This window comes from Cetorhinus maximus, chromosome 11 (assembly GCF_964194155.1).
Source record: "Cetorhinus maximus chromosome 11, sCetMax3.hap1.1, whole genome shotgun sequence".
NCBI classification, from domain to species: Eukaryota; Metazoa; Chordata; class Chondrichthyes; order Lamniformes; family Cetorhinidae; genus Cetorhinus; species Cetorhinus maximus.
The window spans coordinates 11,613,882-11,628,450 of NC_135889.1; the positions used below are offsets into that span (position 1 = coordinate 11,613,882).

Below are 14,569 nucleotides of genomic sequence, written 5' to 3' on the forward strand. Positions count from 1 at the left end.
AGGCATGGATATGAGTTGGAACTATGTTGGCATGGGATATAAGGGGCCAGAGGGGTGGATAGGGCCATGAGTTGGCACTAAGTTGACATAGGGGCTATAAGGAGCCACGGGGATGGGTGGGGCCATGGGTTGGCATAGAGGGTATGAGAAGCCATTGGGGGTGGGTGGGGGCGTGGTTTGGCATGAGTTGACATTGTTGACACAGGGGCTATAAAGGGCCATGGGGGCGGGTGGGGCATGGGTTGGCATGTATGGACATGGAGAGTGGTGGGGGGGAGGGGATGATGACGGGGCAAGGGAGTCTAATGTTTAAAAAAACAATTCGGACAAAGTCACAGAGAACCGAGGCATGCCTTTTAACCAGCCTGCCTCAGCAACCGGCAGCCCATGACCTCCTCCAATCTGCGTCCAGGCGTGGCAAACCAACACCAGCCCGTCCCCAAGTGAAAATTGTGCCATTTAGGGCACTTTTCCCCAAGGCAGGCATGTGCCGAGCCAATAAACTTCCTGACTCAAGCTACCTGCCTTGGGAGCAAAAATCCAGCCCTTAGTATACAAGATCATGGTAAAGGTTGCTTCGGCATGATATGCCAACATGAGGAACAGTGGCCAGCATAATGAGGAAGAAGAGAAATTAGGGAAACTAAATATAAAAGGAACATTTTAGCTCCTGCACACAATTTAGCGATTAATTATTCTCTACTTCATTAGTCACTGCAGGCCACTGGCTTAATGTGTACACTTGTCATATTCTACATCTTAATAGGCTCTAACTTGATGATTAGTTGCTATTTGCTAGCAAAATTATCAACTAAGACCTTAATTAATAAAAACCCATTGACACATGTAAATGAACTGCCATGAGCAAACATGTCATTTCTGATTATTAAGCCATTCTGGATGAATATCTTCAGCTTCTTTGGGCAGAATTCCAATGACTACATCTAATACTTTTCCGTGACTTCATCCTGTTCACCCCCTCAGAATCCAAGTCACTTATCAAATCCCCTCCCTGGGTTTTTCTCTCAGGGTTCTTACACCTTACAGATTGGATAGTCCCAGTCGTGCTGAGTAACTTGAGGTGGGCTCCATTCGCTTGGCTCTATAGGTCACATCAGCACAGGAGCTCACTCGTGAAGCTTGTTGGATATCATGCTGAGGGAACTTGGGAACTACACTGTGAAGGTCTTATCCTCTCCCACACTGCAGCATTTTTAATAACGCCTTCTACTGAACAAGACAACCACTAATCTCCCAAAAATAAAGGCAGGAGGGAACTCTTCAGCAAAAAGCTAATTAGATAGCTCCAGCTGAGGTGTCCACCATGGCTCAGTGGATAGCACTCTCACCCAAGTCTGACTCTTGAGCACAAAACTGACATTCCAATGCAGTACTGAGGGAGCACTGCACTGTTGGAGGTACCATCTCTCTGATGAGACATTAAAGTCAGGCCCTGCCGTCTGCCCTCTCAGGTAGGCGTAATAGATACCAGGCCTCTATCTGAAGAAGAGTAGGGGAGTTCTCCCTGAGTGTATTGGTCAATATTAACATCACTAAAAACAAATTATCTGGTCATTTATCACATTACTGTTTGTGGGAGCTTCCTGCGTACAAATTGGCTGCCGCACTTCCTGCATTACAAGTGACTTGAAGAGGTATGTCATTGGCAGCAAGGCACTTTTGAAACTTCCCAAGGTTGTGAAGTGCTATATAAATGCTAGCTTTTCTTTCAGCTTGCTAACGAAATGACATTCATCTCTGTGTGCAATCCAAGTGAGGAGTGGCCCTCATACAGACACACAGAATTACAAAGTGAAGGCAAGGTTTGGAATGCATGAAGAACGAGATGGTGTAATTCTTCTGTTCATTAACTCTGCAACAATAAGACCAAGGGGCACAGGTTCAGGGCCATTGAGAGGTGACAGAGTATCTTACATAAGAGCGTGGCCAATGACTGGAAGAGGTTGCTAAGACTGGCAATTGAGCCTAGGACACAGAAATTGTGTAAGCAGTAGTTGGGTATCATATTGGGTTGGTTGTCTGACAGGATGAGACCAAATAGCCTAAAGAGTTTTCTTCATCTGAAACTACTGTAGACCCGGCGTATAAGACGGCCCCATTTTTTCAGCCCCAAAATCATGTTTTTGCATATACTTAGCATATAAGTCCACCCACACCACCCCCCACCTTTGCAGCCATGACATGTTACACTCGCATTAGTAGTCAGCCTCAATGTTACCCCACACAAACGAATGTTTTACTTGCTGGTGCCTTATAACTGGGAACAAGGGACTCAAGCAGGTGATGGGGGCTGTGTTGTGAAGATGCACAGGAGTTTAAGACAGGTCCACACAGAGCAGATCCCACATGGCGACCGAGAAGGATGGTGACCACCTGTGCCTGCGGTTCACTTTTACACTCAGCGTATAAGTCGACCCCCAATTTTGGGAGGGTTTTGAGGCTTCAAAGGTCACCAACATCTACAGTATCTTGTGAATTATGCATGTTGTATTGAATGACACTTGAAATTGTTGAACGTTTTTAAGCTGTGGTCAGGGTCACTGTGTAGAGAGGGTAGGCGAAAACAGAGTTTGTAATTCACGACCACTGGCCTCCTGAGATTGGTTACTGATTGTTTTAGTAGCTACCTAGATGTTCCTCTCCCCAAATTGATCCAGGACAGAATTTCACCCATGTCGGGCAGGCTCGGCGGGGGCAGTCGGGAAGCTGGCCGCCGCCCGCGATGGAGACTAGAAGGCGATTTCACGCTGGCAGGCCAAATAAGGCCCACCCAGCGTGAAACGCGAGCGGCAGCGCTCAGCATTGCCTGTGAGGGAGGGGGGAGGAAGGCGAGCGGGGCGAGCAGGACCTTGGCGCATGCGCGCGAGTGCGCGCTTCAGAATCTCCTGAGGCACAGAGCCGTCTCAGGGAGATGAAGCATTTTCAAAAAAAAAATAAAGAAATAAATAGTGTAATAAAACATGTCCCCTCATGTGACCCTGTCACATGAGTAGGGTCATGTTATTAATTAAATTTTAAATTTTTATTTGATTTTTATTTGCTTTAGGAAACTTCATTTCGCCCGTGGATGAGATCTCCTAAGAAGTGCAAAGGCCGCTTGGCGTTTTTGCCTGCCCGCCAACCGTAAGGTTGGACGGGCCGCAAAAAATTCTATTCAATTGATCCGTGAATGGCCTTAACAGGCCTTTGAATTATCGGGAGGCACGCTGACGCCCCCATCGCGCGCCCGCCGAACGAAATATTGCGCAAATGCACGATGATGTCAGGACGCTTGCCCAACGTCATCACGTGTCATTTTACACTCGGTCAGGTCCGGCGCGCGCCCGCCTGCCAAGTGAAACATTTTGCCCCTGGAGTTTTTCATTTTCTTTGCCTCTTATCAGGAAATGATACAACTCGTAGTAAGAGTAAAACCTGGGAGTCACTGTGCTTTGTTAAAATAATGACTGGCTGGGAGCAGTTCATTGGTACAGTTGGTCTTCTCCTGTCCATCTTTTAATATATTCGTAAAGTTCAGCTTGGTTTTCTTTAATTCTGTGCCTCCAACAAAGGTGAGAACAATATTGTCACAAGTGTTAATGTGTTGTCAATTGCATTGTTAAGGTTTGTTAATGTCATGTCAGTTACATTGTTAAGGTTAAGAGGAACAGGTGATGGGTATTAATTGTCTTTGAGCACATATAAATAGGGGATTGTTCTGGGATACTAGGTTGTGTGGGAGGAGAGCTGTGAGACTGAGCAATAAACTCTCTTGATAAAGAAAAGCTCTGTTAACAACAAGAGGCGGGATTTTCCGCACCCGCCCGTCGCCGCTGGGATCTTCCGGTCCCGCCACAAGTCATTGGACCTCTGGCTGGGCCGCTGCCTCGACCGCAGTGGGTCCTGCCCGCAACAGGGCCAGAAAATCCCAGCCAAGGTATCTCCACCTCTGGAGATTAGAAAAATTGGTTTAACTTTGCACTGGACCCAGTGTTATGTAACTTCCTTGTCTCCGCAAAGAAGCCATTTCATCTTTGTTTGATGAACTTTGTCTTCCTTTTTGTTCACTCTTGGGATGTAACCATCGTTAACAAGGCCTATCCTTTGCCGCCCTTGTAAGGTGGTAGTGAGCCATTGCTGTCTTTCTGGTGAAGATACTCCCACAGTGCTGTTAAGGAAATGCTTTTGACCCAATGACCATGAAGGATTTGTGGCATACTTCCAAGACAGAATGGTGTGTGAATTGGAGGAGAACCTGGAGTGGCATTCCCATATGCCTGATGCCCTAGTTTTTCTAGGTGTGGAGGTTATGGGATTGGGAGGTGCTGTCAAAGGAGCCTTGGTGAGTTGGTGTACATAATACACATGGCAGCCTTGGTATGCTGATGGTGGAGGAAGGGAATATTTAAGGTGATGGTTGGGATGTTGATCATGCAGACTGCATTGTCCTGGATGGCTTTGAGTGCTATTGGAGCTGGACTCACCCAGGCAAGTGGGCAGTATTCCATTGCACTCCTGACGGTGGTGGAGAGGTTTTGAGTAGCGATGAGATGAAGATACTCATCGTAGTTTACACTGCTCTGACCTGCCCTAATAGCCATGGTACATATCTGTGGCTGGTGTGTTGGAGTTTCTGGGCAATGGTGACTCCCCCCCTCCAGGATCTTGATGGTGGGGGAATTTGACGATGGTAATGTAACTGAAAGCCATGAGGTGGCTCAATTCTCTCTTGTTGGAGATGGTCATTGCCTGACACTTGTGTGCTGCGAACGTTACTGGTCACTGAGCACCTTGAGCCTGGATGATGTCCAGGTCTGACTCCACACAGGCATGGACTGCTTCAGGATCTGAGGAATTGCAAATGGAGCCAAACACTGTGAAATTAGAGAACATCCCCACTCTGACTTTATGTTGGAGAGAAGGGACAGATGAAGCAGCTGAAGATGGGGCGAATTTAAAATTTTAAAACTTAGATACTAAAATCACTGCCAAGGGATAGATTTTTCTGTGGGAGGTTACAGCCAAAATTAGACCCATTTTGTCCATATAGATTTACTCTTAAATTTCCTGCCAAACTTAAAATTCTGTGTAAACAAGTAGAGGTCAGCACAAGCAGTTTGCGCCCAAAGTATGGAACACTTACCATACATTCCCTCTTTAAAGATGAAAATTAAAAGTTAACAAGCTATCTAACCATCATTCATGCACATTAAGCTCAGCGTGTTTAACAGCAGGGAATTGGGAAGCTCTTCAATTTTTAATGTCACTCATACTGAAGCAATTAAAACACATTCCAAGAAACACAAGTTACCAAGCAAGGTTCACCGAGGGGAAAAAAATTTTTTTAAAAAGGCTTTATAAAAATACACAATACTCCAGAAAAAATGGCTACTGCACCAAAACTTACAAAGAACTTAAGGAATATGAGCACAAGAAATTGGAGCAGGAATAGGCCGTGAAAGGGAAATAGCGTTTAGCCAACTTATTGGAGTTCTTTGAGGAAGCAACATGTGCTGTGGATAAAGGAGAACCAGTGGGTGTGCTGTACTTAGATTTCCAGAAGGCATTTGATAAAGTGCCACATCAGAGGTTATTGTGGAAAATAAAAGTTCATGGCATTGGAGGGGGGGGGGGGGGGGGGGAGTAACATAGTGGCATGAATAGAAGATTGGCTGTCTAACAGGAAGCAGAGAGTAGGCATAAATGGGTCTTTTTCAAGTTGGCAAGATGCAACGAGTGGTGAGCCACAAGGATCAGTGCCGGGACCTCAACTTTTTACAATTTATATAAATGACTTGGATGAAGGGATTGAAGGATTGGTTGCCAAGTTTGCTGATGACGCAAAGATAGGTAGGAAAGTAAGTTGTGAAGAGGACATTAGGTAAGTGGGCAAAGAAACGGCAAATGGATTATAATGTGGGAAAATGTGAAATTGTCCAATTTGGCAGGAAGAATAAAAGAGAAGCATGTAATCTAAATGATGAGTGATTACAGAGCTCTGAGGTGCAGAGGGATCTGGGTCCCCTAGTGCATGAATCACAAAAGGCTACGATGAAAGTACTGCAAGTAATTAGGAAAGATAATAGAATCTTATCATTTTTTACGAGGGGAATTGAATACAAAAGTAGAAAAGTTATGCTTCAGTTGTGCAGGGCAGTAGTGAGACTACATTTGGAGTACTGTGTACAGTATTGGTCTCCTTATTTAAGGAAGGATGTACATGTGTTGGAAGCAGTTCAGAGAAGGTTTACAAGACTAATACCTGGAATGGGTTGGTTGTCTTATGAGGAAAGGCTGGACAGACTAGCCCATCAGAGGGTCGTGAGTCTTTGTAACACTCTTCCTGAAAAGGCAGTGGAAGCCAAGTCTTTGAATATTTTTAAGGCAGAGGTGGATAGATTCTTGGTAAGCAAGGGGGTGATAGGTTATTGGGGGTAGGTGGGATGCAGATTTCAGGTTACGATCAGATCAGCCATGATCTTATTAAATGGCCGAGCAGCCTTGAGGGGCTGAATGGCCTACTCCTGCTCTTTGTTTATGTATTCATATGTTCAAGCTTGCTCTGTTGCTCAACAAATCATGGCTTATATTCAACCCCACTTTGCTGCCCTATCCCGAGACCCGCTGAGTCTCCAAAAGTCTATCTCATGATACTCAATGACTGAGCAGTCAGGGCCTCTAGGGAAGAGACTTCCAATGATTCACAACCAGTGAAGAAATTTGTCCTCATCACAGACCTAAATGAATTGAGACTATGACCCCTAGTTCTAGAGACGCCAGTCAGGGGAAAGAGCCTCTTGACATCTACACTGTCGAGCCCTCAGAATATCAAGGACCTCACCTCTCACTCTAGAGAATATAGGTCCACTTAATTAAGCCTCTTCTCATAAGGCAACCCCCTCATCCCAGGAATTAATCTAGTAAACTTCTGTTGTGACAAATATTTCATTCCTTAGATAAAGAGATCAAAATTGTACATAGCACTCCAGGCGTGGTCTCACTAAAGCCCTATATAATTTCTCATATTTATTATATTCCAACCTCCTTGCTACAAAGATTGAGATGCCATTTGCATTCCTAATCACTTACAGTGCCTGCATGTTAACTTGCTGTGATTCATATACAAGGACCCTCAAATCCATCTGAAAACCACATTCTCTAGTCTCTAACACTCAAAAATATTCTGCTTTTCTAGTCCTCCTACCAAAGTGGATAATTTTACAATTCCCCACAAACTCCATTGCCACTTAACCTATCTATAACCCTTTGCGACCCCTTTGTGTCCTCCTCACAGTTTACCTTCCCATCAAGCTTTGTATCATCAGCAAATTGGGTACATTCTCCTCAGCACCATATCTAAGTCATTATATGCAGACTGTAGCTAGCTGAGGGTCTAGCACTGGTCTTTCTACTAATTACTATCTACCAACCCAAAAATGACCATTTATTCCTACTCTGTTTTCTGGCCACTACCATTCCTCAATCTATGCTAATCCCATGAGCTCTAATCTTGTGTAACAACCTTGTTTTGTGCCTCATCAAATACCTTTTGAAAAACCTTAATCCTGCCAGTTACACTCTCAAAAAAACTAACAGATTTGCCAAAATGATTTCCCTTTCGTAAAACCATGCTAATTCTGCCTACTTATACTATGATTTTCTAACTGCCTTGTTACGCCATCCCTAACAATAGATTGTAGCATTTTTCCTACAACTGATGTCAGGCTGCCCAGCTGGCCTACAATTCCCGGTTTTCTTGCTCCCTCCTATTTTTCTTGTGTAGCGGGGTTACATTTTCTACTTTCCAGTTAGAAGTACATAGTGGTCAGGCTACTGGACTCGTAATCCAGAGACCTGGACTAATGATCCACAGACACTAGGCTGAATTTTCATTCAGCAAAGGCAGTGGGCTCAGAGGAGGGCAGCCCAGAAATTTTGGACTAGCAGGACAATTTTGCACATTCCTGCCACCAGCCTATTTCAAGGGAGGCTACTTCCAGTGACGGGTAGCCAAATAGGCCAATTAAAAATGCCGATTGAGGGCACTGTTCACACACCTTCTGGAATTTTCCAGACATCTTATGGACTCCCCGCTGAAACCAAAGACCATGGGATGGATGGAGGCAGCCTCCAGGTGACAGGTTGGGCAGTCAGTGATGCCTCCTTTAACTTCCCCCATACCCTGGCACCATGGATGCCAGATGGCTACAGCTGCAGCCACAGGGTATCCTGTGGAGGTGTTCCTCCTCTATAATGTCGGTCTGGCAGCTGTGGACACATTTTATTTTTAAACTTCCTATAGTCTTCACAGGAAGGTGCACTTATGGTCTCCTACCTACATTGGCAGTGCCCACCACTCCCAGTGGGCCACCCAGAGCCTCCGGTATTCCAATTGGCTCTGCTGGCTATGAAGTCCACCCACTCTCCTTAAGTGAATGGACTCCCTCTTAGTTGGCCACCTCCTCGAAAGTCTCTCTCAGGGTCCCACTGTCGGCCTTTCCAGGTTCTTAACATGCATTTCATCCAGACGGTAGGATTGGGGTCCAGGATCAAAAATTCAGCGCAGCAAGTTCAAATCCCACCACAGCAGCTGGGAAATTTAAACTCAGTTAATTCAGTAAACGTGGAATAAAAAGCTAGCATCAGTAATGGTGACCATAAAACTACCGGATTGCTGTAAAAACCCATCTGGTACACTCATGTAAATGTCCTTGCTTAAGAGAACGAAATCTGCCATCCATATCCTGTCTGACCTGAATGTGACTCCAGATCCACAGCAATGTGGTTGACTCTTAACTGACATCTGAAATAACTTTGCAAGCCACTCACTTATATTCAGGAAATGGATCACCATCTCCTTCTCAATTAGTGACGGACAATAAACCCTGGCCTTGGTGTTAACGCCTGTTGAGGCAGGGGCGGGAGCGAGGGGATCACTCACTTTCCATTTTACCTCCCTCAACCCACCGAAAACCATAAAATCCAACCCTAGATTGCCCTTTCACCAATGGATTTGGGTACTAACCATCTGCTGTGCTTACTGCCCCATTACGGTAGTTTATCATTAAAATTGCTGGTCGTTCACCTATTGGTTGTCCTTTTGAGTCCATCACACGATGTCAAGTGTTCAATTAGTCTCTCAAATCACAAGCTCTATTTACAGAACTGTAAAAGTTCAGGTGACAGCTGTAGACAGTTGGCAGCACCCTTGTCTCTGAGGCAGCAAGGCTCCAGGTTCAAGTCCCTCTCCAGGACCTGAGTGCAAAAATCAAGATTGATATTCCAGTACCGTCCTGAGAGAGATGCCTTCTTTCAGGTGAGACTTTCAACTAAGACCCTGTCTGCCCTCTCAGATGAATGTAAAAGTAGCCATGACACTATTTTAAACAGGCGGTGGCGGGGTTATCCCTGGTGTCACAGGAATTTAGGATTAGCCTGCTCCACCATTCAAACAGGTCATGGCTGATCACCTACCTCCACGCCATTTTTCCTCACTATCCCCATATCCCTTTATGTCATTAGTATCCAGAAATCTATCGATTTGAAAATGCTCAATGATTGAGCTTCCAATATCAAGTATTGTCCTGGCCAATATTTATCCTTAAATCAACATTACGTTGCCGTTTCTAGGAGCTTGCTTTATGCAAATTGCCTCTGCATTACAACAGTGCCTATACTTCAAAGTATACCAGCTGTAAAGTGCTTTGGGATGTCCTAGGGTTGTGAAATATATAAATACGTATATAAATATGCTTATATAAATACAAGCTCTTTCCTGCTTATATCTCGTGAGTCTGGTTGTGCCTGAACTCTCTCCCAGAGGTTGGAGTTCAGTGTGTATTACTCAGGCTTCCAAAGCCACCCTCGTGAGGTGCAATTAAAAACTCTCCAGTTGGAACCTCACACAATCCACAGCCAGTCAATGTCACTGGTCTTCGGTAAGTGAAAAGAAAGAGCCTCTCACTACACCCACAGCATCCCAGACCATTTCCACATGGAAGTCGATACTTACTTGTTCAGTGTAACATCTAGGATAAAGGTGGACCCAAAGGCATCGATCTGGAAGCTTGCGTGAGTAAGGTGTACAGCCTGCGGGAGTAAATCAGAGAGATAAGTGTTAATAATGCTAAACCTTTAGGTCATAAATAAGGGCCTCATCTAGATTATAGTTTCCAATTTCAGAAGGAGGTGGTGGCGTGATGGTATTGCCTAATAATCCAGAAACCCAGGGTAGTTCGAATCCTACCACAGCAGACAGTGGAATTTGAATTCAATAAAATGTCTAGAATTAAAAGTCTAATGATGACCATGAAACCATTACCGATTGTTGTAAAAACCCATCCGGTTCACAAATATCCTTTAGGGAAGGAAATCTTCCATCCTTACCTGGTCAGGCATCCACGTGACTCCAGACCCACAGCAATGTGGTTGACTCTCAACTGCCCTCCGAAATGGCCTAGCAAACCCCTCAGTTGTCTCAATCTACTAAAAAGCCTAAAAGGAATGGAGCCGGACAGACCACCCGGCATCGATCTAGGCACCGGAAACGACAATGGCAAACTCAGCCCTGTCAACACTGCAAAGTCCTCCTTACTGACATGTGGGGGCTCGTCCCAAAATTGGGTGAGCTGACATAGTCATCCTCACGGAAACATACCTTACAGACACTGTCGCAGGCACCTCCATCCCTGGATATGTCCTGTGGCGGCACAGTAGTATACAGTCAGGAAGGAATTTCCCTGGGAATCCTCAACATCGACTCCGGACCCCATGGAGTTTCATGGCATCAGGTCAAACATGGGCGAGGAAACCTCCTACTGTTTACCACATACTGCACCCCCATTTCAGCTGATGAATCAGTACTCATCCCTGTTGAACACCACTTGGAAGAAGCACTGAGGGTGACAAGAGTAAAGGATGTATTCTGGGCGGAGGGCTTCAATGTCCATCACCAAGAGAGTGGCTCGATAGCACCAACAGAGACCAAGCTGGCCAAGTCCTAAAGGACATAGCTACTAGCTTGGGTCTGCAGCAGGTGGTGAGGGAAAAACATACTTGACCTCATGCTCACGAACCTGCCTGCCGCATCTGTCCATAGACTCAGACTTTTAGACGTCTACAGCACAGAAGGAGGCCATTCGGCCCATCGTGTCCATGCCAGTCAACAAAGATCTGACTACACTAATCCCATTTTCCAATGTTTGGCCCATAGCCCTGGAGGTTATGGCAGCATCAGTAGGAGTGACCACCACACAGCCCTTGTGGAGAAGAAATCCCGTGTTCACATTCAGGATACCCTCCATCGTGTTGTGTGGCACTACCACTGTGCTAAATTGGACAGATTTCAAACAAATCTAGCAGCTCAAGACTGGGCATCCTTGAGGCTCTGTGGGCCATCAGCAGTAGCAGAATTGTACTCAACCACAATCTGTAACCTCATGGCCCAGCATATTCCCCACTCTACCATTACCACCAAGCCAAGGGATCAACCCTGGTTCAATTAAGAGTGCAAGATGTCAACCTGGTGAAGCTACAACACATGACTACTTGCATGCAAAATAGCATAAACAGCAAGTGATATACAGAACTAAGTGATTTCACAACCAACAGATCAGATCTAAGCTCTGCAGTCCTGCCACATCCAATCGCGAATGGTGCTGGACAATTAAACAACCCACTGGAGGAGGAGGCTCCACAAATATCCCCATCCTCAATGATGGAGGAGGCCAACACAGCAGTGCAAAAGATAAGGCTGAAGCATTCGCAACAATCTTCAGCCAGAAGTGCCGAGTGGATGATCCATCTCGGCCTCCTCTGGAGATCCCCAGCATCACAGATGCCAGTCTTCAGCCAATTCCATTCACTCCACGTGATATCAAGAAACAGCTGAAGGCACTGGATAGTGCAAAGGCTATGGGCCCTGACAATATTCCGGCAATAATACTGAAGACTAGTGCTCCAGAACTTGCCATACCCCTAGCCAAGCTGTTCCAGTATAGCTACAACACTGGCATCTACCTGGCTATGTGGAAAATTGCCCAGGTATGTCCTGTACATCACTTTGCTGATGATCAAGAGTAGAATGATGGGGTGGTAATTGGCCGGATTGGATTGGTCCTGTTTTTTATGGACAGGATATACCTGGGCAATTTTCCACTTTTTTGCATAGAAGCCTGCCTGTGCTGGAGCTGCACTGAAACAGTTTGGCTAGGGGGTGTGGCTAGTTCCAGAGCACAAGTCTTCAACACTACAGCCAGGACATTGTCAGCCTTTGCAGTACCCAGTGCCTTCAGCCGTTTCTTGATATCTCACGGAGTGAATCAAATTGGCTGAAAGGCTGGCAGCTGTGATGCAGAGGACCTCTGGAGGAGGCCGAGACAGATCATCGCCCGACACCTCTGGCTGAAGATGGTTGCAAATGCTTCAGCCTTGTCTTTTACATTCTCATGCTGGGCTCCCCCATCATTGAGGAGGGGGATACTCACGTTATGTCTCATCACATCAGCTTGTGCTGCTTCCAATTTATTGATTCTGAAGTACAGCAGCTGTTATGTGGACAACTGGAATCGAATTAGGCTCTAATTTTAACTCTGGGCCTAGGGGGCAGTGGGGCAGTAATACAGTTAAAATTAGGCTTGCCAATTGCTGCCTCTGATCCCACTGTCTTCCAGCCTTGTCCCAATCTTAACCTTCTCTTGTGAGCAGTCGTGCAGGACATCCACAGGCTGGCACTGGGGTCCTTCTTTAAATGTGCAAATCAGAATCTGATGATGAAGCCAACATTAAGCAGAGGCCTGAAACAAGGGGAGGCCATTCAGCCCCTTCTGCCATTTAATTAGATCATGGCTGATCTATACCATAACTCTACATCCCCAGCTCGGTTCCATAACCCTTACACAACAAAAATCTATCGCTCGCAATTCTGCAATCTTAAATTGACCCCAGCCTCAGCAGGAGCAGAGAGTTAGAGATTTCCATTGCCCCTTGGTGTGAACAAGTATTTCCTGACCTCAGCCTGAATGACCTAGTTCTGATCCTATGTCCTTTTGTTCTAGGCTCCACCACCAGAGGAAATAGTTTCTCGCGATCTACCCAATCAAATGCTTTAATCATCTTGAATGCTCAATTAGATTACTCCTTAATCATCTATACCCAAGGGTATACAAACCTAGCCAATGCAACCTCTCCTCCTAATTTAATTCTTTAGCCCCACAGGGCTAAATGGGTGCCATCAGTGACACCTTGCATTACCAACCGAAAGAAAATATCCCAGAGCTTCCTCCTGTTGCTCTCTGGTGTCCATGGGGAAAGTGAGGTCATTGCAAACAAGGCATCAGTCATCTGTTTAACTCAGCGATCAGCTACACGTTGATTCCTGTTATTGATGGCCTCAGCAGCAGCCTGGAAAGAACCAGAGGCAAATAAGTCGCCAGCAGCTGTGGCAGTGGCAGTGCATTCCCGTGGCAGAGCCAGTGCCGGGGCTGTGCGTGAATGAACCTAGGCTGGCTTTGTTTTTACCCCAACAATGCCAGGACAACCTCACTCCTATGCGTGCTGATGCCCAACTCACTAAGTATCATCAACGAGGAGTGTCAGAGGCGGCAGAAGGAACTGGGCAGGCATCTAAAATAAGCAAAGATTTGCATTTATGTAGCTCCTTTCTCAGCCTCAGGACATTCCAAAGCTTTTTACAGCCAATGAAGTGCTTTGAGTGTAATCACTTGTTGTAATGTTGGAAACATGGTGCCAACTTACACACAGCAAACTCCCACAATCAATGAAATAAATGACTGGATAACCTGATGGGTGATGTTGATCGAGGGATAAATATTGGCCAGGGCAGGTGAACTACCCTGTTCTCCTGTCATGGAATCTTTTACAGCCAATTAAGAGGGCAGACAGGGCTCTGGTTGAATGCCTCATCCAAAAGATGGCATCTCGGACAGTGCAGCACTGTACTGCACTCGAATAGCTTACGTGCTCAAGACTCCGAAGTTTGGGGTTTGCAGCTACAAACTTCTGCCTCAGAAGCATAAGCCACAGGCGACAAGGAGACCACAAGGGGGTAAATGGGTTGATCAGAGAGCTAGCAGCAGAACTATGCAAGAAGGACATAGATGAAGACATTGGGCATAGAGAATGGCAGCATTTAGGTCTCAAAAGCTGTCCAAAGTGTCAGGCTCTCTGGCAACAGCTGATTCCTGGCACATACCAAAGCATTGAAAAAGATCAACAGTCTTCAATTAGAAGGACTGAACCTCAGGTATTACACAGAACCTCACACTACCATTGTCCTGTAGTTTAAAGGCTGACTGGCTTAGTCAGTGGAGATCCAGACTCCGGTCAGAAATTTTTGGTTTTCTTTCCTTAGCAGCACAGACAGCTGATCTGGTCACATCTCTTTGCTCTTCGAGAGAGCTTGCTGTGCATAAATTGGCTGCCGGATTTCATACAAAACACCAGTGGCTACACTTCAATCAAAGTACTTTGTTAGATATATGAAGCGCTTTGGGAAAGGTGCTTAGAGAAATGCAAGTTCTTTCTTTCTCAGCAAGGCTCTGTCTCAGAT

At 45.7% G+C, this 14,569-nt stretch overlaps 1 protein-coding gene across 11 annotated transcripts in view; it reads right to left on the minus strand.

Moving 5' to 3' along the window:
- The window catches only part of LOC144686390 (disintegrin and metalloproteinase domain-containing protein 23-like), a 198,610-nt gene that overhangs the window by 162,857 nt on the left and 21,184 nt on the right, over positions 1-14,569 (minus strand). For all 11 annotated transcript variants that reach the window (XR_013577924.1, XM_078551539.1, XM_078551537.1 and 8 more), the window contains exon 3: positions 10,013-10,089. Coding sequence is in view for 10 of the 11 variants with exons in the window: in XM_078551539.1 (XP_078407665.1) it covers positions 10,013-10,089 (77 nt within the window). In the remaining variant the exon portion in view is untranslated. The remainder of the gene's footprint in view (positions 1-10,012; positions 10,090-14,569) is intronic.